An 18432-nucleotide genomic window follows, 5' to 3' on the forward strand; every position below is an offset into this window, starting at 1 on the left:
GAGTCCACTTCTAACGCAATCGAGCTACCCGATGTGCTGTCTTAGACTAGTTGCCCCGTTTATGCAGCGGCGTCAGCAGAGATGCCTCGGGGCAGAGTAGAACCGGTGGATGGGTGCGCTGGGTTACACCATGCATGTATCGCGACTTCCCATCTCGAAAAGTGTCGTTGTTATATTTCAGACATTTGGATCACTAAGCAGAAGAAGGAATCGGTAGAACGTAAGTTACTATTCCTGTGTATACGTGTACTTGATTGAGTGGGCGCTGATGAATGCCGAGTAGGATTTCGCTGACGCCTATATCGCCGGGCGTCTGACTTTGCAAGCCATCAACAAGGGCTACGGCACGGAGCGCATCGTGGATACCAATAGTGGGCCAAGAACCAAGAGTGATAAGAGTGGACCCCGTCATTACAAGTTGATTCTCCTCCTCGACATCTTTGCGACGTTTGCTCGGCCAGCACATTGAACCGCCACCATGGTGATCAAATCCCGCTATTCGTTCCCCATACCCCAGGTCTCACTACCAACGTACATATTTGATTCGCCTACCGTAGAGCTACCAAAGGAACCGTTTTATCTTTCGGCAAGCGAACCTGAAAAGTACAACATCTCGTTACACGATCTTCGTCTCTATGCGAAACGCTTCGCTTCAGGTCTGCAGCGCGCAGGCCTCCAACCAGGAGATCGCGTGTTGCTCTACTCGAGAAATACGCTCTTCTTTCCAGCAGTAGTGATGGGTATCGTCATGGCAGAGGGGGTCTTTACTGGCGCAAATCCCACTTATATTGCCAGAGAGTTAGCGTACCAATTGAAAGATAGCGGAGCGCGCTTCATGGTATGCGCAGAGGGCAGTTTGGACACAGGAATCGCAGCTGCGAAAGAGATTGGCATGGGTCCTGAGCGCATCTTTGTCTTCGACGATGGTGTTGCCACGTTCGAGGGCCGTAGAGTGGAGAAGAAGACGGAACTCGGAAATGTCCGCCACTGGACTGAACTCCTCGATACGCCAGAACGCGGCGACGCATACTCATGGCCCGACTTGAAGACCCCAGAAGAGCTCGATCGCATAGTTGCTCTCAACTATTCCTCGGGTACGACTGGTGTCGCAAAGGGCGTCATGATCACACACAGGAACTACGTCGCAAACTGCAGCCAACAGATCCACATCCAGACCACCAGTCCCGACTACCATGAGAAGCTGAAGACGAAGAAGTACCTTTGCTTCCTGCCCATGTATCACGCTATGGCGCAAGCGATCTTCTGTTTCGGTGCGGTAAAACAACGCGTACCGGTTTACATGATGCCCAAGTTCGACTTTGTCGAGATGCTACAGAACGTATCAAAGTACCGCATTACGGACATGGTTCTGGTACCCCCGGTCATCGTGGCCATGGCAAAGCATCCGGCAACGAAGAAATTCGATTTGAGCTCTGTAACGGGCGTGTCTTCCGGTGCTGCCCCACTCGGTCGGGAAGTCATTGAGGAATTTGAACGACTATGGCCGAACGGCCAAGTCAATGTCAAGCAAGGTTACGGCATGACGGAAGTAACTTGCGCCGCAACTACATTTCCACCATCTGCCTACTCGTCCAGCTTCTCTGTCGGCGAAGTTTTGGCAAACTGCGAAGCGAAGATTGTCGTAGATGACGACGGCAAGGTCGAAGCGCCGCAAGGCGAGAGAGGCGAGATCTGGGTTCGCGGACCCAATATCATGAAGGGGTACTGGAACAAGCCCGACGCGACCAAGGAGACCCTCACAGAAGATGGGTGGTTGAAGACGGGAGACGTGGCCTACGTGGATGAACAGAACCACTTCTTCATAGTTGATAGGAAGAAGGAATTGATTAAGGTCAAGGGTCTACAGGTTGCACCGGCGGAGTTGGAAGCGCTGCTGCTGGACCACCCAGACGTGCAGGACGCTGCTGTTATTGGCGTTAAAGCGTAAGTTTACCCGCATTCTCTACAGTCTGTATCAACAGCTAACCTTTATCAGCAATGGCGATGAATTGCCTCGCGCGTACATTATGCCTCAGTCGCCCGACAAGGCGACGCCTGAGACGGCTGAGAATATCAAGAAGTGGCTGGCTGAGCGTGTCTCTAGACATAAGCGCTTAGAAGGTGGTGTGCATTTCATTGATGCGATTCCGAAGAATCCTTCTGGCAAGATTTTGAGGAAGGAGTTGAGGGAGAAGGCTGCGCTGGAAGATACCAAGGCGAGGTTGTAGATTTGACAGAGGCGTTTATAGAGTTAGACTCTTCGTAAGACAGCAATTCAGTGTACCAAATAAGCCATCGTCTGATCGAATACGGGATCCAAATCAGAGCTGTAGTTTCTTGCACCAACGCCTTTCGTCCAGAACACCAATTGGCCCCGAAACATGGATTTGATGTCTTCGTGATTCTTGCTGCTTTGATATATACATGCAGCATGCTCCGCCTGTGACCGTCCTGGATCATACCCGCATTCTGACTCTAGTTGCTTCGCTGTCCGTTCTTGGCTGCCCTCAGCTCGTCCATCTTCTTGACCCGCTCCTTGAATTCGTCGTACTGGCACTTTTCGTATGAATGCCTCTCGTTCTAGAATTCCTGTCAGCCGCCCGCTCTGGCCCTTCTTCATCCATGCTCGCGTACCTCGCACTTCCATGGTAGGTAGTACTCCTCGTACCGACACCGGTTCAAGGGGATAAGAAGATGTGCGCATGAGTCTCGGTAAGGAAGCGGTAGTTTGGCGGCGCTCATTTCCTCGCGGGTAGCCTCTGCGATCCCGTCAGTCTCTATTACTCGAATGCGTAGGATGCGTGGGTAGACGCACTCCTCGGCTCGCCGTCGAGGCCGACGGCATGCTTGATGGTTTCTGTGACAGTCATACTGGCGGCCCGGGGTGATGTTTATCGTCAATGGCGCGCGGGGGGCTGGTGGGCGGAGGGTCGTCGGCGGGCGAGCTTGGTGAGGTTCACTTGGTGTCGGCAAAGGCAGCTGATGACCCCGACGCTTGGCAGGGCAGTCGCGAACGCGGACTCCAACGCGCCTTCCCCCAGGTCTGACGCGAACCGCAGACACGCCTTCACGAAATCACTTGACACGCCCCGAGACACCTTGTACAGCTAATCGAATGGTGAAGATGCCCCCCGCGCCCGATGGCAAGATTTACTCGGCAACATACAGTAATGTGCGCACTCCCCACTGCTTGCGACACCTCACCTTTGCGATGCACTGACAAAGCCCGCCTGCAGGTCCCCGTCTACGAGTGCAATGTCAACGGCAACCATGTCATGCGCCGCCGCGCCGACGACTGGATCAACGCGACCCACATCCTCAAGGTAGCCGACTACGACAAGCCTGCGCGGACCCGTATCCTCGAGCGCGAAGTCCAAAAGGGCGTGCATGAAAAGGTCCAGGGTGGTTATGGCAAATACCAGGGCACATGGATACCGCTGGAGGAGGGACGCCATCTGGCAGAGCGGAACGGCGTCTTGGACAAGATGCGCGCCATCTTCGACTATGTCCCTGGCGACCGCAGCCCTCCTCCTGCGCCCAAGCATGCGACTGCTGCGTCGAATCGCATGAAGCCGCCCAAGCAAACTGCGGCTGCGGCTGCTCGGAATGGTAAAAACGTCTATTCGCTTGAGTCTATGCAGTGTAGGAGGTCACTCTCATTGGTCGTTGTCAAGCTTGGATACGGGAGATTGGGCTGACTGATATCGCAGCATTCGTAACCACCAGCGCGCAGTCGCAAGTAAGCGAAGAGCCGTACGAGGCCTCCCAGATCAGGTCGCAGATCTTCCGCGAAGAGACACCGGATAACGAGACTGTCATTTCGGAGTCGATGCTGGGCGACGCAGATATGCTGGATTCGTACTCGACGGGCGGCAATAGGAAGCGCAAGAGGGGGATGGACCAGATGTCTCTGCTCGATCAGCAACACCAAATATGGGCAGACCAGCTGCTGGACTACTTCATGCTGTTAGACCACGAATCCGCCGTCTCATGGCCTGAACCGCCGCAGAGCATAAATCTGGACCGCCCGATCGACGAGAAGGGACATGCAGCCATGCATTGGGCGGCGGCTATGGGCGACGTGGGGGTCGTGAAGGAGTTGATACACCGGGGAGCGCGCATTGATTGTCTGTCGAACAACCTAGAGACTCCCCTCATGCGCGCCGTCATGTTCACCAATAACTTTGACAAGGAGACTATGCCCAGCATGGTCAAGATCTTTCAGCAGACAGTTCACCGGACAGATTGGTTTGGAAGTACCGTATTCCATCACATCGCAGCGACAACGAGCAGCTCAAACAAGTACGTTTGCGCGAGGTGGTATCTCGACTGCATCATCAACAAGCTGTCAGAAACATGGATACCAGACGAGGTGACACGGTTACTGAACGCAGTAGACCAGAATGGCGACACGGCGATCATGATCGCTGCGCGGAACGGGGCGAGGAAATGCGTGCGAAGTTTGCTAGGACGTAATGTCTCCGTAGACATAATGAACAAAAAGGGCGAGACGGCAGACGATCTGATCAGGGAGCTCAACAGTCGACGACGAACGCATGGACGCCCACGGCAAGCTTCATCGTCACCTTTCGCGCCGCCACCAGAACACCGACTCAACGGACACGTCCCACATCTAGATGGAGGCCCGCTAATTCCAGTGCCATTTCCCAGCATGGCTGTCCGAGAACCTATCCAGTACCGCTCACAGACCGCTTCAAATCTAATGAACAAAGTCGCGCCAACGCTGCTGGAAAAGTGCAAAGAGCTAGCCGAGGCATACGAATCCGAACTCCAAGAAAAGGAGGCAGAATCATTCGACGCAGAACGTGTAGTCAAGCGGCGCCAAGCCGAACTCGAAGCCGTACGGAAACAAGTCGCCGAGCTCCAGCTCATGTCGAATGGCATACACATCGACCTCAACGACGACGAAGCAGATCGGCAGCAAGAAGAAGAACTACGGTTACTAGTAGAAGAAGCCGAGTCCCTACTTGAAATTGAACAAAAAGCCGAGCTGCGTCGACTGTGCAGTAGCATGCCGCAGCAAAACGCCGACACTTCGCCTGTGGATGTAACAGAGAAGATGCGACTAGCCCTCCTACTACACCGCGCGCAACTCGAGCGGCGGGAACTCGTCCGAGAAGTCGTGAGTAATCTCAGTGTGGCAGGCATGAGCGAGAAGCAAGGCACGTATAAGAAGCTTATTGCGAAAGCGCTGGGCGAGCGCGAGGAAGACGTCGAGTCCATGTTACCGGAGATTCTGCAGGAGTTGGAGGAGGCGGAGACACAGGAACGGGCTGAGGGATTGGACGGAAGTCCGTTGTAGGGCTTTTGTGGTGAGGTTTTGGGCTGGGTTGGTTCGGTTTGGTGGATTAACGAGTATTTATGATCAAGATAGCGAGAACATCTATCTCTTAATGTATACATGTATTCAAGTCTGGTCTACCGTTTGGCGATATGTCTTTCTCACAAGCTACTCGCCTTCATCAACATTGCCAAGAGGATGTCGTGCGCCAAGTTGGATCAACTTTCACGTGTCGCAAGCGTGCCATGTGGGTACGCACCTGTAGGTTTTTAACGTAACTTATACAATGAAGGAACTAAACAGGTGCCCTGAAGTCTTTGTTGGTATAAAAACATAAATCTGTATTTATCCGAAGACGATGTAGCCTTCTGAGCTTTTGTTCTGTGGTTATACTTCGTGGGAGATACGTGCCCAGTAGTTTCCCTAAACGCAGGAATGGGTGCTTGCAAAAACAGGATCACCTGCGAAGTAATAGAGAGCCAAAAAACGGACAAAGGCGGGCTATACGAGCATCACTCATGTCTTATCTCTACAAGTCTTGTGCGCCTTCTATTCTGTTAGTTTTCAAGGCGCAACCACCACTTCTCTCCCCTCGACCAACGACGGCCCCCAGTTTCCAACCCAAAGTACCTAGGTTACCGCGTGTATCTCGAAAACATCCGGCCGCGCTCATGGTTCGTGAGTGTGCCGCTAATGCGAGACACTTGGTGGCACATGGGTGCCCAGGTGGTGTGCGTGGGGTTATTATCTCTCACATGACCCTAGATGCAAGGCGGCTCGCTCTCACGCATGAGGCTAAGCTATGACGTGCTCAGGCGGAACTGCGGTCGACACCCAACCTTCGTGACGGACGTGATGGAGCCGCAGAGGGTGTTTTTGGAGGATGGAGATGAAAGGGGGAGCGTCTAAGTTTGTGGGCATGCTGGGACGCGTGGGCACGGAGGTAGCTGGCGCGCGATTGGACACTGGGCTCTTGGAGCGGAGTTCTCGCGGAGGTTACGGCACCTGGGGATGCAGGGGCCGCATCGCATTGTGAACACCTGGATATCGCCAGCTGCTTACCACGATCCAAGACAGCATAGTGTCCTGCCGCCCAAGACTATCACACGCGTGCAGCGGTCCCACTCACCTACCATCCGGTACTGTCATTCGCTTGCGCCTCCACTCACCTTATGCCTGCTGAGTCCATACCGCTGAGGAAGAAGCCTCCGCCGCATCCTCGCAAGACTCTCGTCCACACCCTCTCCGAAGACTTCACCCTCGAGCCCCCAAATAGAAGTACCTCGCCCGTCGTCGCTTCCGGCTCGAGTTCCCGCCAACTCTCTCGCACACGCTCTTCGTCGCGCCAACATCGCAAAGCCAACGGCAAGTCAGCGCTGAGGGAACCAGACAGCCCTGGCAATTCAGAACTCGAGTTCGACGACTGGGATGAACACGACGCGGCCATGCCGTCAGATCTGAGACCCTCATTGGACCACGCCGAGTATGGGCGTGCGAATGCGCCCCTTCTCGGGCGCAAGACGGAGGACGACAACATGGACGACGGGTTGTTGGGAAGGAGCACACATCACTTCCACGAGCGGGATCCCGAGATGCAGGCCAAGCACGAGACGCGGAAGAAGTACACTTACGCCGCGTTTCTGCTTGCGCTGAGTCTGGTGAGCTTCACAGTCCAGACCGAGACGGCGGTATACATCCAGCATCAGTTGAAATGGGAGAAGCCGTACTGCATGCTGTACATGACGCACGGCTCGTGGATAGTGCTGTGGCCCGCGACTCTCTTCCTGCTGCGGCTCCAGCACTGGAACGAGCCGTGGCCGACCTTCTGGCGGCGCCACGTCCAGCTGCTGCGCCAAACCGCCCTCATGGTCCAGCACCAGAACCTACACCCCACGCCGCGCCAATCCCAAGTCTCGCCCGTCCGCTACATGCTCAAGATGACATCCTTCATCACATGCGCCCTCACCCTCGCAGGAGGAAGTTGGTACGTAGCCGTCAACCAGACGACAGCCAGCGACTTGACCGCAATCTACAACTGCTCCGCCTTCTTCGCCTACGCCTTCAGCATCCCCATCCTTCATGAGAAAGTACGCGCGAGCAAGGTCGTTGCCGTCGCCATCGCCATTGTGGGCGTCTTCGTCGTCGCATACGGCGACCAGTCCCCCGCAAAGCACGGTTCTAAATCCGGAGGCGGAGCCGGCGGCGACAAGGCGCCCCCGTCGCACGAAGCTGAGAACCGCGCTTTTGGCAACCTCGTCATTGGCATTGGCAGTGTCTTGTATGGCCTATACGAAGTGCTGTACAAGAGGCTGGCGTGCCCACCAGAAGGCGCCGCACCGAACAAAGGTGTTATCTTCGCGAATCTGTTTGGTAGTTTGATCGGCGCCTTCACTTTGAGCGTGCTGTGGATTCCGCTGCCGTTTTTGCATTACATGGGGTGGGAATTGTTTGAGCTGCCGCATGGAGAGCAGGCGTGGATGATGGCAATCAGTGTTTTGGCCAATGCTAGTACGTTCCCCTCCTTCGCTCCTTCCCCAGCACACCGCAATACTGACTTCATATACAGCCTTCTCAGGAGCCTTCCTCGCGCTCATCTCCCTCACCTCGCCCGTCCTCTCCTCCGTCGCCGCCCTTCTCACCATCTTCATCGTCGCGCTCGTCGACCAGCTTCTACCCCCGCCGCTCAATTCGCCTCTTACACCCGCGGCTATTGTTGGAGGACTTCTCATCATCGGCGCGTTTAGTTTGCTGTCTTGGGCGAGTTACAAGGAGATGGATGAGGAGAGGAGACACAAGCTTGAGGAGGCGCCTAGTGAATTGGATGATTAGATGGGCGCGTCCAACCAACGACGATCCCGATTTCAAGCCTGTTTTCCAAGCCAAACGTACTACTGGAATTCCTCAATCTTTCTTGAAGAAAGTTGAAAAGCCAGTCGACGAAGAGGCTGCAAAGGGCATCATGTTGAACGCCGACGGAGAGTATGTTCAGGTCATGGCATGCTGGTGTTTTGTCGGCTTCGGCTGGGTAAAACTTCTTTTGTTCTTCTTTTTGGGAGAGTGCTCCGCACTTGCATATTTTGGGTGGTCCATCTGGGATGATACATTTCGGACTTCGTTACGCGCCGCAGATGAGGCATCATATTGGTTTAGAATCTTCGGCATTGCCTGTCATACTTTGGTTTGGCCATATTAGTATAGCATGCATAGATGGGCGTTTAGTTAGGCGTTGCAGAGGGCAGACTATATCGTCACCCCGGATGTTAGAATGGAATTTTGGTTCGGTTTACTATGTTTGTTCTGTCGTGTTCACTTGTTTGTCCGAAGGAAACGGCATGACGGAAGCACTGTTTGGGTCGGAAGGGATCGATATCAGTATTATTACGAGTAGAAATATGGAGAAGTAAAGGTGATGCAATGATAAGGGTGTCGTTGTAATATCGCTATCGGGATGTTGGGTGCGGCATTGGTTGACCCTTAACGCGAACCTGGGTAGGGAGGACTGGATGAGGAGAAAGGGTCTCTTTGGATAAGGACTTACGAGGGCAGAAGATGGTATATCAGTAGGTGTTCAGCCACTTTATTCTCGTTCGAAGGCATTTTTTGATATTTCAGCCAGTCCGTTGTGGTGGCTTGCGCTTACACCGTCGATCGCTGTTTCTTGTAAAGACGAGGCATGCGTCGTCCCTGAATCCCAAAATTACATGAACTTTCGTGATCACGGACCGCCACGGTCGGAAGCATCGAGATGCCTCAGAACACCGCTTTCACATGCAAATGCACAGCATAGTCGACCCTGAGTCTCAACAGTACCAAATACATCAACACTGGAAACGCAGAGCTGCTAACCCTCCGGAGCTCAAAGACGATGCGATAGAGCATACACCTGCATCATGACTTGCTCGCCATTACAGCACGAGAACACCCTGGAGTATGTAAGCAACTCAGTACAAGAGGGCCGGTGGACCTAGTACCTCAATTCCCCAAGATTCTCCTCTTTTGCCAGATACCCAGACGATTCTTTTGTCAACGACTCTCTCAACATCTTCTCTCCTCCATTTGCGTGCGTTCAGCGACTTGATACCCATCTCCTCGTTCTAGCCATGCCTCTCCTACAGTCGGTACCAGATGCGAAGGATGTCGACGTACCCAGGCCGTTGCGTATCGACAGGTCAAGGTCAAGACGTTCGCCTCCTTCTTCGCCGTTGCCGGCGGCTCAGCAACAGTCTCGTCGGTTCGGGACGTATATCCCGCTGGGTGTTCCCCTTTCTCCATCACCACTGCCTCGTCCAGTATCAGAAGCCCTTGGCTCGCCGAGAGTAGCTCACAGTCCATCACCACGAGTGCAGCCAGTGCCGGATCGTTCGCCGCCGCCTTCTTCGATTCCGTCGCCGGTGGCTCAGCAGCAGCACCGCCGGGTTGAAGGCTCTGGCTCGCTGAGAATTTCCCAACCTCCATCATCACGGGCTTCGTCTTCTTCGAGTCAGCAGCAGCAGCATCGTCTTGTCGAAGACCCAGCTTCGCTGAGAGCTCGTCAATACCCGTCACCACAAGCTCAGCGGGTGCCAGTTCGTCAAGATGGCGAAGCACAGAACCGGTTGCTTGTCACCAACTCAGCAATTACGACGCCTTTGGCATCACCATGTCCGCAACAACCTCGCCGATTAGAGCTGTCTACTCCGATACCCTCTCGCACAAACTCAACACCGTCACCACTTCTACAGGCAGTAGACACCCCTCATCGTGACTCCGACACGAAGACTCCACTGTAAGTCCCCCTATACATCCTCCTCTTTCCCGCTTACTACTTTTCTCTTCCAGCTTGACTCTAACAACATTACTCCGCAGCAACACCCTAAACATCAGACGCAGACTCACAAGTCTCGCATTCAACGACCCAACCACGCCCTCCACACCCCTAGGAAACTTCGTACCAGTACCACCCACCGTCGACACACCCAAGCCCTCCACCTCAGCCTCCACCTCATCCACCTCAACAGCCCAATCCGCCTTTCCACCCGACGGCAAACAGCCATCATCACCACCACCAACACCAACGATAACCCTCACCCTCCCCGCCCCCCTAACAACCACACTCGCCAGCCCCCAAACCAGCACGCCCATCCCCCCAGACACCACCACCCCACCAGCACCACCACCGGGACCCAAACCGCGGCACCGCACCCCCCTCCAACTAACCCGCTCCCTAACGACCAAGCTAAAAAAACCACTCGCCGCCCTCTCCCTCCTCACCGCCCGCCGCTCCCCACCGGGTACCACAACCGTAAGCCGCGTAGCAGCCGCCACACAAAACTGGCTGTGCACCGCAACGGCCATGTCGCGGACTGGCGGCGGGTTTGGCATACAGTTTGAGAGCAGTACGAGGAGTGCGTTGGGGGAGGTTTTGGAGGAGAATGGGTATGTGGGACGGAGGGTGGAGAGTCCGGTTGGGGATAGGGCTGTGGATGGGGAGGAGGAGGAGGAGGGGGAAGATGAGGAGACGGTGGTGCAGAGGGCGGTTTTGTTGGAGAGGTTTGCGTTGTTGAATTTGGAGGCGGGGACGAGGAGGAGGAGGGCTGCGACGGTTAGTCGGGTGGAATGATAGGCGTGGGGTGATGGGGTAGAGATGGTGGATGGTGGGGGTGGGATTGTTGGGGGAGTCTTGGATGGTAGCTTTGGTTTGGGTTGGAGGTGTGGATTTGTTGATTGTTAGACTACCTAGGTATACCCGACACCAGCAATGGAGTCTTATACCCATTTCTTCTTCTCGGATTTATAGTTTCTTAATGGAGTCTTTTTTTCTTTTTCTTTTTAAAAAACACCCATCTGCATTCTTCGTAGTCTCTTTTAATCTTAATCAAATGGTACCCTCCTCAACCCCCTCGCACCACCTTTCCTCGCCTCCCCCTCCGCGCCAACCGCAGCCGGTACACGAATACCACAGCAATCTCCCCAACCCGCACTCGCATGTACATGTCTCTTCCCCGTCTCATCATCAAACACCTTAACCTCCCCACCCTCTTCTTCCTCTTCCTCCTTCTCCACACCCGCCTCCTCTTCCGTGCTCATACCCTCAACAGGCGGTACCAAACTGCCAAACAAGAAATGTTGCATAACAGGTAGCTTCTCCAGAATCTCTTTGCGAAACATCTTCCGCATCCCAGATTCGATCTTCGCCCATGACTTTGCAGAGGATATGTCGTCCAGCATGGGTGAATGCCAGCGCAGACCCTCGACGTTCTTGACGGAGTTGACGAAAGATATTTGGTCGAGGTAGAGAAATTCCTTGCTCTCTTCTTCCAGTACCAACGCGTTATGTATGCTTTTTGGTGTAATGTAGGGGTGATGAAGCAATTGCGCGGCACCGAACAGGAAGGGCAGGAACTGGTAGTCGTCCAGGCCCCAGACACCATGCGAACCCGCTGGCTCGAGGTAGTATGATTCCTGGACGCGGCGCATGAGTCGGAGGTATGCGGGGAGGACGACGAGGGCGAGTGCGGGGAAGGTAGTATCGGGGAGTATGCCGATGCGGTTTAGACAGAGTAGCCAGAGGAAGAAGTTGAGTTCGTGGCCGGATCCGTAGTCTATCCTTCGCTTGTTTCCGAATGAGTTGTGGAGGTACGTCGCTATCTCGTCGACCTGCGCCTTGTCGCTCAACCCGAGCTTCTCGTGCCATAGCGGTAACACGGTCTCGACTTCATCGAGGAAGGTGCGGAAGACTGGGTTGCCGAAGCGCGAGCCTGTGTCTTCTGGTGGACATCTATCTAACACTTTTTCCGCCTCCGCTAGTATCTGCACAATTGTCTTGACTGTATCTGTGACTTCTTCATCTTTGATGCTCGAGATGCTGCGGTCGCGTACAGAGTCGGCGATGCCGAACACGAATGCTTCGACTAGCGTGCATGTCTTGCTCTTGAGGAACAGCTGGTGATCCTCTGGGCTCAATATGCGCCTCGAGGGTCGCGTATACGTATGTCTCTCTAAATTCGGCGGCGCGGGTAACGAGGGCGTCGGTGGGGGAGGGGCAGACGGCGGTTCTCGCGATGTGGGGGCGCGTTTGCGGGGGATGAGCTTGGGGAGTTTGGCGCTGAGGTCTGGCGGAGGCGACGGGATGGCTGGCGGTTGCGTCTGTGTCATCATGTTGTGTACTTTATGTGTTGGTTGTTTAGGTGTGGATTGTTAGGGTGCCCAGCGTTAGAGGCGCGTGGAAAGTGGAGGAACGGGCCGCGGCTCCGTGGACGTCATTCGCGACTTTCATCGAGGGTTCGTTACACCAGACTAATCTATCGAAGCTTCTGTTGCATTCAGAGAACGGGAAATAAGACAGGACAAGATGACTTCGCTGTATCACTACACATCCTCGCCATTTTCTCTGTTCAGATGAGATGCATATGCAGCCTTACGAACACCATGGATATCACATCCTGAATCCGTCTCTACAGCGCACAAGACGTCACCCGTTACACAAAGTCTCGCACAAGAGTCGTTACATGCGTCTTCGGAAGCAAGGGAACGCTTCCGTCGTACCAGCCTTATCGGCAGGGCGCAGCGTGATGTCAGGTCGTTGCAACCGACTCCATTGTGCAAAGTATACGATGCACGTCTCGGCTTGATTGAGCATTATACAGGCTGCAGTGAGCACGCTCTCATCATCTTCGGGAGCACTTCTGGTTTTCAAGCGAAAGACGATGTCATGTGGGGCTTGCGCATTCAAGTTCCATATGAGCTTGAGTTCTTCTCTGAGATTTCTCGGTGCGTTCGATTGCGCCGTTTCTTTCTCACTTTGAAATGGATTGCTATTAATTCATGTCAGTTCTTCCATGACATCATCTCTTCCTGATGATGCTACTGTGTCTTTCTGTTTCCTTTGAGAAGTCCGCACGGCTTTTGTGTCTACATGGTGGATCTCTTTCTCATACGAAAGAGGTTCAGCTGGTGAGATGAGAAGTAATAAGCAATGAACAAGGAAACGCGACATTTGAGCAGGACTTCATATACTCTTATCGTTTTGGTATATCCAAACATATACCACCTATATACATCGAAATCGTCCCTATCCAAACTCATCCCATCATCCAATCCGCGGGTATCAAACGTGCTCTGAACGTCTCTTCAGCCCTCCATATCACCCCTGCAACCTACACAAGAGTAGATCAATGACAGCCTTACATAACCGTACAGCACCCAAGCTTCTTGAGCAACCTAGACAAGCCCTTCTTGGCCATCTGCTCAATCTCATCGTTCTGACCCTGCTGTTGTCCATGATGCTGCTGGCCACCATGTTGTTGACCACCATGCTGCTGGTGACCTCCATGTTGCTGGCCGCCATGCTGACCACCGTGCTGTCCACCATGCTGTCCACCATGTTGTCCAGGGTACCCTCCATAGCTCGGAGCCTGAGGCGGGGGCGGCATCTCATGCACATCACCACCCTGCAAGTTCACAAAGATCCTACCCTCATTCTCCTCAGTGCGATACTGCAATCCCAATTCGCGGCACACCTGCTCGACTCGCGGCTTGATCTTCTGGACATGGTTCCTGCTGTGATTGCCCTTGCCCACAATAACGTGTAGATGGCCTTCTCCCCTCTGTCTCGCGACCCTAATCCTCTCTTCCAGCACATCTTCGGCCTCTTCGACAAATAAGCCGTGGAGGTCAATGGTATCGCCCGCAACTCTGCCCTCGGCGTTGTTTTCCCGGAAGATGTAATCGCGCGCTTGACGGTTGTATTGGTCCATCTTCGCGGCGTGGGCTTTGCCTTCTTCAGAAAGCTCGTGGGCGCGCGCTCCATCGCCGGATTCGTAGGCTTGGTGGGCTTTGTCGAAGCAGGAGGAGCGTTTTGCGGCTTCTTGGCGCGCAAGGTCGCGGAGACGGTCGTACTCGGCTTCGGTATCGGCGGACGCGTGGTTTAGTGCTGGAGATGTTTGTCAGGCAATGCGCATTGTAGGTTGTGAGCGGTTGTGATTGTCCGTCACGGCGTGTCAGGCTTCGAGTACGTACAGCGCGCGCCCAATGAGTGCATTTCCATGGCGGCCATCTTGTCGTGACACCAATTATAACAATATAAAGCGCGTGAGAAGCGTGGGTGGTGCTGTGTTATGTTGTTGTCGAGCGACAGCACACATTAAGATGAAGCTCGGAAGCGCTAAGCGGGTACATGCAGATGCGCAGGGTCCAGATTTGACGTGGCTCAGCCGTGAAGATCGGGCAGCCCCATCGTGGAGTACCCAAGATTGAACCACTGGGACGGTAACAATGCGCTGTACTGCGTGTAGACCGATATGAAAATGAAGTGAATTGGGTGGGTATAATAATCGTACGATGCTGTTCGTGATGCTCGCAGTCGAGCAGAGCTTGCGTTGTGATTCCGCCAACAATTCTAACCCCTGCAATGCGTATACGACTGTTCAAGGCTGATGGCTGCGACATGGATGGGCAGGATCGAGAGTCGCCCTAGAAACGAATCTTCGGCCCAACGAAGACGATCAGGAAGGCGATCACCCATAGCCCAGCGATCATGCCGTACAGCTTGATCCTGTCCCACCAACCCTTGCCTTCAGTCATCCTCCGCAGGGCACCCATTCTCCTGCTGGCAGCATCCATGTTCAACGTGTTCTTGTCTAGCCCTGCAAGTGCGCGATCCACTACGCCTTTGTCCCCTTCGAGCGTGTTCCCAAAGTGTATTGACTGCTCTTTCAGTTGTCTTGCCATATCTAGCAAGTCTGTCGTGAGCTCTTCTTGTTCGTTGCGTTCGTGGGAGAGGAGCGCTTCTGTTTTCGCAAGCGAAGGGTCGGCTGTGCTTGAGGTAGATTTGGACGGAAACAAAGAGTTGCCGGATGCTGATTGAGTCCCTGCTGCGTTCGCCTCCGGCTTGCCTCTTCGGCGCAGTTCTGACGCGATGCCTTGTGCTGCATTCTGGAATGCCTCGTTGCCTTCTGTAGATGTCGACACATCGCGCCCTGCTTCTGTCTTCACTCTCGGTGCATACGAGGGAAACTGGTCCGCGTCTTCTTCATCAGAATCTACCGATCCCTCTGACTCCGTGTCGTCTAGCTGATTAAGCTCGTATATCCGTTGGTTGAGTTGCTTTATGAGTTCGCGTTTCTGTTGTAGGTCGTTTTGTAGTTCGGCTTTCTTCGACTTGGAGGGTATCGTAGAGGCAGAGTGTTCGAGGCTGAGGAGTAGGGTGCGGGCATGTTCAATGTTCTATGATACCATCAGTCTATGCAGTAGAATGTATAACTGTGTGAAGCTTACCGCGCTCACACGTGCGCGCTCGTAGGTGGACTTTCGCAACTGCGGTGACGGGTCGACCAGTACTAAACGGTCTAATCTGGACAACAAGCGATTTAGGTTGATGCTCGTGGTGTCGCCGAAACCCGGAGAGCGAGTTCTTGTAGTCATCGTAAGGGTTGTGGTGGTGCGCTCTTGGGTGGACGCGATTGAAAGCAGGCAAGAGTAATGGAGAGGTGACGTTGGCGGGGTAGGAACTGGTACACGTTGTTTCTTAGGTCAAGGCGTGTGTATACAGCTTGTGTTTCTTCGAGGTTCTTGTTTCGTCACGATAGTGTAGACTGGCAGCGCGTAGTTGGTGAAAGGTGTTGTTCGAGTGAATTTACGTGTTCTCTCCGACGTCACTGACGCGAACACCAATCGTGACATGGTGGGTCACCCCCACACAAGCCTAAGCTTTTGCTAAGACAACATCACAACATCTGGTTCAAGTCTCATGAGAACAAATTGTTCATAATATGATACATCCTCTTGGTATAGTACAAGTCATGGGGTCGTCTAAAAACTGACCAATTCCATCGCTATGCTGTTTTTGCGCAAATGCGGCAATGCATGCTTTATCAAACTCGAATCATCGCTATAACTTGCTCAATGGAAAGACTCAAGGAAACAACAAAGTGCTGATCAAGCTACTTCTGAGAAGGAGTAATGGGACCACGAGTGAAGCTACAAATTGTTAGCAAGGTTTCATGGTTCAAGGGAAAAGAGGCATGGCGTACTTGTTCCAGAGAGTTCCAAGGAAACCTGGCTTTCCGTATGCGTCGTGGAATGACTGCCTACGAGCCATGCTCTCTTCGTCTTGACGACGCTTGAGGGCCTCTAGGTTGCCAAATCGCTGAGCTGCGGAAGACTGAGAGATGTTAGCAACGGTTGATATAATAATCCTGAGTATGAACCCAGAGAGAATAACATACCCTACGACGGCCATCGTAGTATGAAGAGCCAACTGAAGACTCTGAAGAACGACGGTCGGCCTCCTGCTTGGGTGCTTCGGGCATGGCTGGTGTGGTGTTGTCGCCAAAGACCTTGTGGTTCTGGGAGGAGTACTTCTGCTGGAATGGGGAAGGCATTGTGTGGTGTAGTTGGACTGATTGAAGTTTTGGAGAAAGTTGGAGTTGGTTTAATTTGTTGATTGAGGCTGAGTGTATGTTTGAGTTGTAATACCATCTTCTCAACGGACAGCAGCAGCTTCATATAGCCGTTGTTCAGCTGAATGTCTTCGAAGGTACGATCGCTCGTGGCCTGACCATTACGCAGACGATATGTGATCGTACCAATCAGACGATGGTGGACTTCCCCCGCATTCCAAACGTGCAGCTTGGACCCTGATTTCTGTAACAATGACATGGAAAGAGCAGTTGCTGAACGCCAACCTGCTTACGAGCTCACTGATCAGAGCAAAGGGTCCTTATCCAGCGAATCAGGTCTTGATGATTCATACGCGTCATGTACGGCTCGGGGCTTCATGGGATGAACCCCCGCTATCATGTCCTCCACAACGTGACTTCGATCCAGGCTGACAGTCGTGGTCTCGAAGATAATCTGGGAGATTCCAGAACCGGTTGGATTGTCCGCGGACCCTTGGGGGGCTGAGTCACGTGCTAGCACCATTCATAGTATATCGATCGCGCTAGCCTTTGGAAGTAGATCGGTCTTGTCCCGATCACTGCTTGATCCCGGGGTAAACTGGAACCATGACGGCGTGGTGGACGGTGTGTTTGAGAACAAGACCTAAAGCAGCCACGCGCGTTGCCCTGCTTCACATCGAGCTCGACCAGCTCGACCAGACGGCTAACTCCGTTCAGCTGCAGAGCGCTGAAGCTGCCAAACCCTTATCGCCAGGTGGTACCTTGACATCTTGTGCATACTCCGGAGTACCGTATCGACCAGGTCATCGTTGTTTCTTTTTCTGCGAACGCTGTTGATGTCATCAGAGGACGTTGCTCGAACTACTCACCTTGCTTTGTGTTGCGTTCCACGGACCCTGTAAATCGTCCAGTTCACGGTCAACGGGCAGACGCGAACAAACCTCGCCCGGGCAGAGTCACGTGTATGACGTCAATGGCTTACTCGATGGCTGACTAAACACGACGCGTTACCCGATTAGATAAGCGAAGCTGGAAGAAAATGTCTTCCGCTCTTGCACTGCAGAACTTCTCCTCACCTACCAAGGTCACTCGCCTCTCCGATGCAGGCATCCACCAATCTTTTCGCGACACCGATGGCGACCGGCGCATCTTGAGTCAAAGAAACCGAGGTAGAAGCGACACGCGTCCTGAGCCGTGTCTTTAGAGTTTGAGGCTCCCCGCCGTTGGGTATCAGACTGGTTCTTACAGGTGAAGATTGGCAGGTACTGATGCAGATCTCTCGGCCACAGAAGAGCCGGGCCGATGAGAGAAAATCTCCCTCGTATCCAAGCTGTCCGAGTTTTGTCGCACAACACTCTCCTTTTCAATGCAGCCGCACACACATACACTCACACATGGCGCAAACTCAGTGCGTGTCATCGACTGCACTGCCTTGCCTCGACGTCCGCCTTGCCGTCGCCGGCCGAGGACCCTGACAACTGACAGGTCCACGAGGACGCCACCATGTACCTAGGTACCAAAGGTATGTTACATTCGCTCGTTCGCCTCCCCCTTTCCTGATGATACCACAATTTTCAAAGCATAGTTCATCTTAGTCTTCGGACAGTGAGGAACGAAATCAGCAATGTCTTTCGCTCCTATCTGACACAAAAAACCCACAATTATTCACGTCTACCTTGTGGTCGAACACTTTCTAACAATGAATAGACTTTGCAGTATTCCCGCATCGCAGTGAGCATGCGCCACCAAGTA

General features: G+C 53.6%; 8 protein-coding genes across 8 annotated transcripts; 3 read left to right on the forward strand and 5 right to left on the reverse strand.

Annotated features, from left to right (window-relative positions):
- Positions 1 to 478: 478 nt before the first annotated feature.
- Positions 479 to 2228, forward strand: J4E85_002440 (uncharacterized protein; the record flags this gene model as incomplete). Its single annotated transcript, XM_051466718.1, has 2 exons — positions 479 to 1944; positions 1997 to 2228. The coding sequence occupies 2 exons, from the start codon at positions 479 to 481 to the stop codon at positions 2226 to 2228; spliced, it is 1698 nt and encodes a 565-aa protein (XP_051329573.1).
- A 247-nt stretch (positions 2229 to 2475) lies between these two features.
- On the reverse strand, positions 2476 to 2870 carry J4E85_002441 (uncharacterized protein; the record flags this gene model as incomplete). Its single annotated transcript, XM_051466719.1, has 3 exons — positions 2476 to 2580; positions 2635 to 2759; positions 2816 to 2870. The coding sequence occupies 3 exons, from the start codon at positions 2868 to 2870 to the stop codon at positions 2476 to 2478; spliced, it is 285 nt and encodes a 94-aa protein (XP_051329574.1).
- A 254-nt stretch (positions 2871 to 3124) lies between these two features.
- On the forward strand, positions 3125 to 5323 carry J4E85_002442 (uncharacterized protein; the record flags this gene model as incomplete). The annotated part of the gene is made up of 3 exons (XM_051466720.1): positions 3125 to 3172; positions 3237 to 3642; positions 3711 to 5323. 3 exons carry the CDS (start codon positions 3125 to 3127, stop codon positions 5321 to 5323), a joined length of 2067 nt encoding a protein of 688 aa, XP_051329575.1.
- Positions 5324 to 6474: 1151 nt separating this feature from the next.
- Positions 6475 to 8131, forward strand: J4E85_002443 (uncharacterized protein; the record flags this gene model as incomplete). The annotated part of the gene is made up of 2 exons (XM_051466721.1): positions 6475 to 7810; positions 7869 to 8131. The coding sequence occupies 2 exons, from the start codon at positions 6475 to 6477 to the stop codon at positions 8129 to 8131; spliced, it is 1599 nt and encodes a 532-aa protein (XP_051329576.1).
- Positions 8132 to 11152: 3021 nt separating this feature from the next.
- J4E85_002444 (uncharacterized protein) lies at positions 11153 to 12439 on the reverse strand (the record flags this gene model as incomplete). The annotated part of the gene is made up of 1 exon (XM_051466722.1): positions 11153 to 12439. One exon carries the CDS (start codon positions 12437 to 12439, stop codon positions 11153 to 11155), a length of 1287 nt encoding a protein of 428 aa, XP_051329577.1.
- Positions 12440 to 13464: 1025 nt separating this feature from the next.
- J4E85_002445 (uncharacterized protein) lies at positions 13465 to 14336 on the reverse strand (the record flags this gene model as incomplete). Its single annotated transcript, XM_051466723.1, has 2 exons — positions 13465 to 14213; positions 14300 to 14336. The coding sequence occupies 2 exons, from the start codon at positions 14334 to 14336 to the stop codon at positions 13465 to 13467; spliced, it is 786 nt and encodes a 261-aa protein (XP_051329578.1).
- A 416-nt stretch (positions 14337 to 14752) lies between these two features.
- Positions 14753 to 15703, reverse strand: J4E85_002446 (uncharacterized protein; the record flags this gene model as incomplete). Its single annotated transcript, XM_051466724.1, has 2 exons — positions 14753 to 15505; positions 15557 to 15703. 2 exons carry the CDS (start codon positions 15701 to 15703, stop codon positions 14753 to 14755), a joined length of 900 nt encoding a protein of 299 aa, XP_051329579.1.
- Positions 15704 to 16221: 518 nt separating this feature from the next.
- Positions 16222 to 16662, reverse strand: J4E85_002447 (uncharacterized protein; the record flags this gene model as incomplete). Its single annotated transcript, XM_051466725.1, has 3 exons — positions 16222 to 16258; positions 16312 to 16442; positions 16507 to 16662. The coding sequence occupies 3 exons, from the start codon at positions 16660 to 16662 to the stop codon at positions 16222 to 16224; spliced, it is 324 nt and encodes a 107-aa protein (XP_051329580.1).
- Between the last annotated feature and the right edge of the window lie 1770 nt (positions 16663 to 18432).

This window comes from Alternaria conjuncta (genome assembly GCF_024043145.1).
Source record: "Alternaria conjuncta strain BMP 0040 chromosome Unknown scaffold_3, whole genome shotgun sequence".
Classification (NCBI taxonomy): Eukaryota; Fungi; Ascomycota; class Dothideomycetes; order Pleosporales; family Pleosporaceae; genus Alternaria; species Alternaria conjuncta.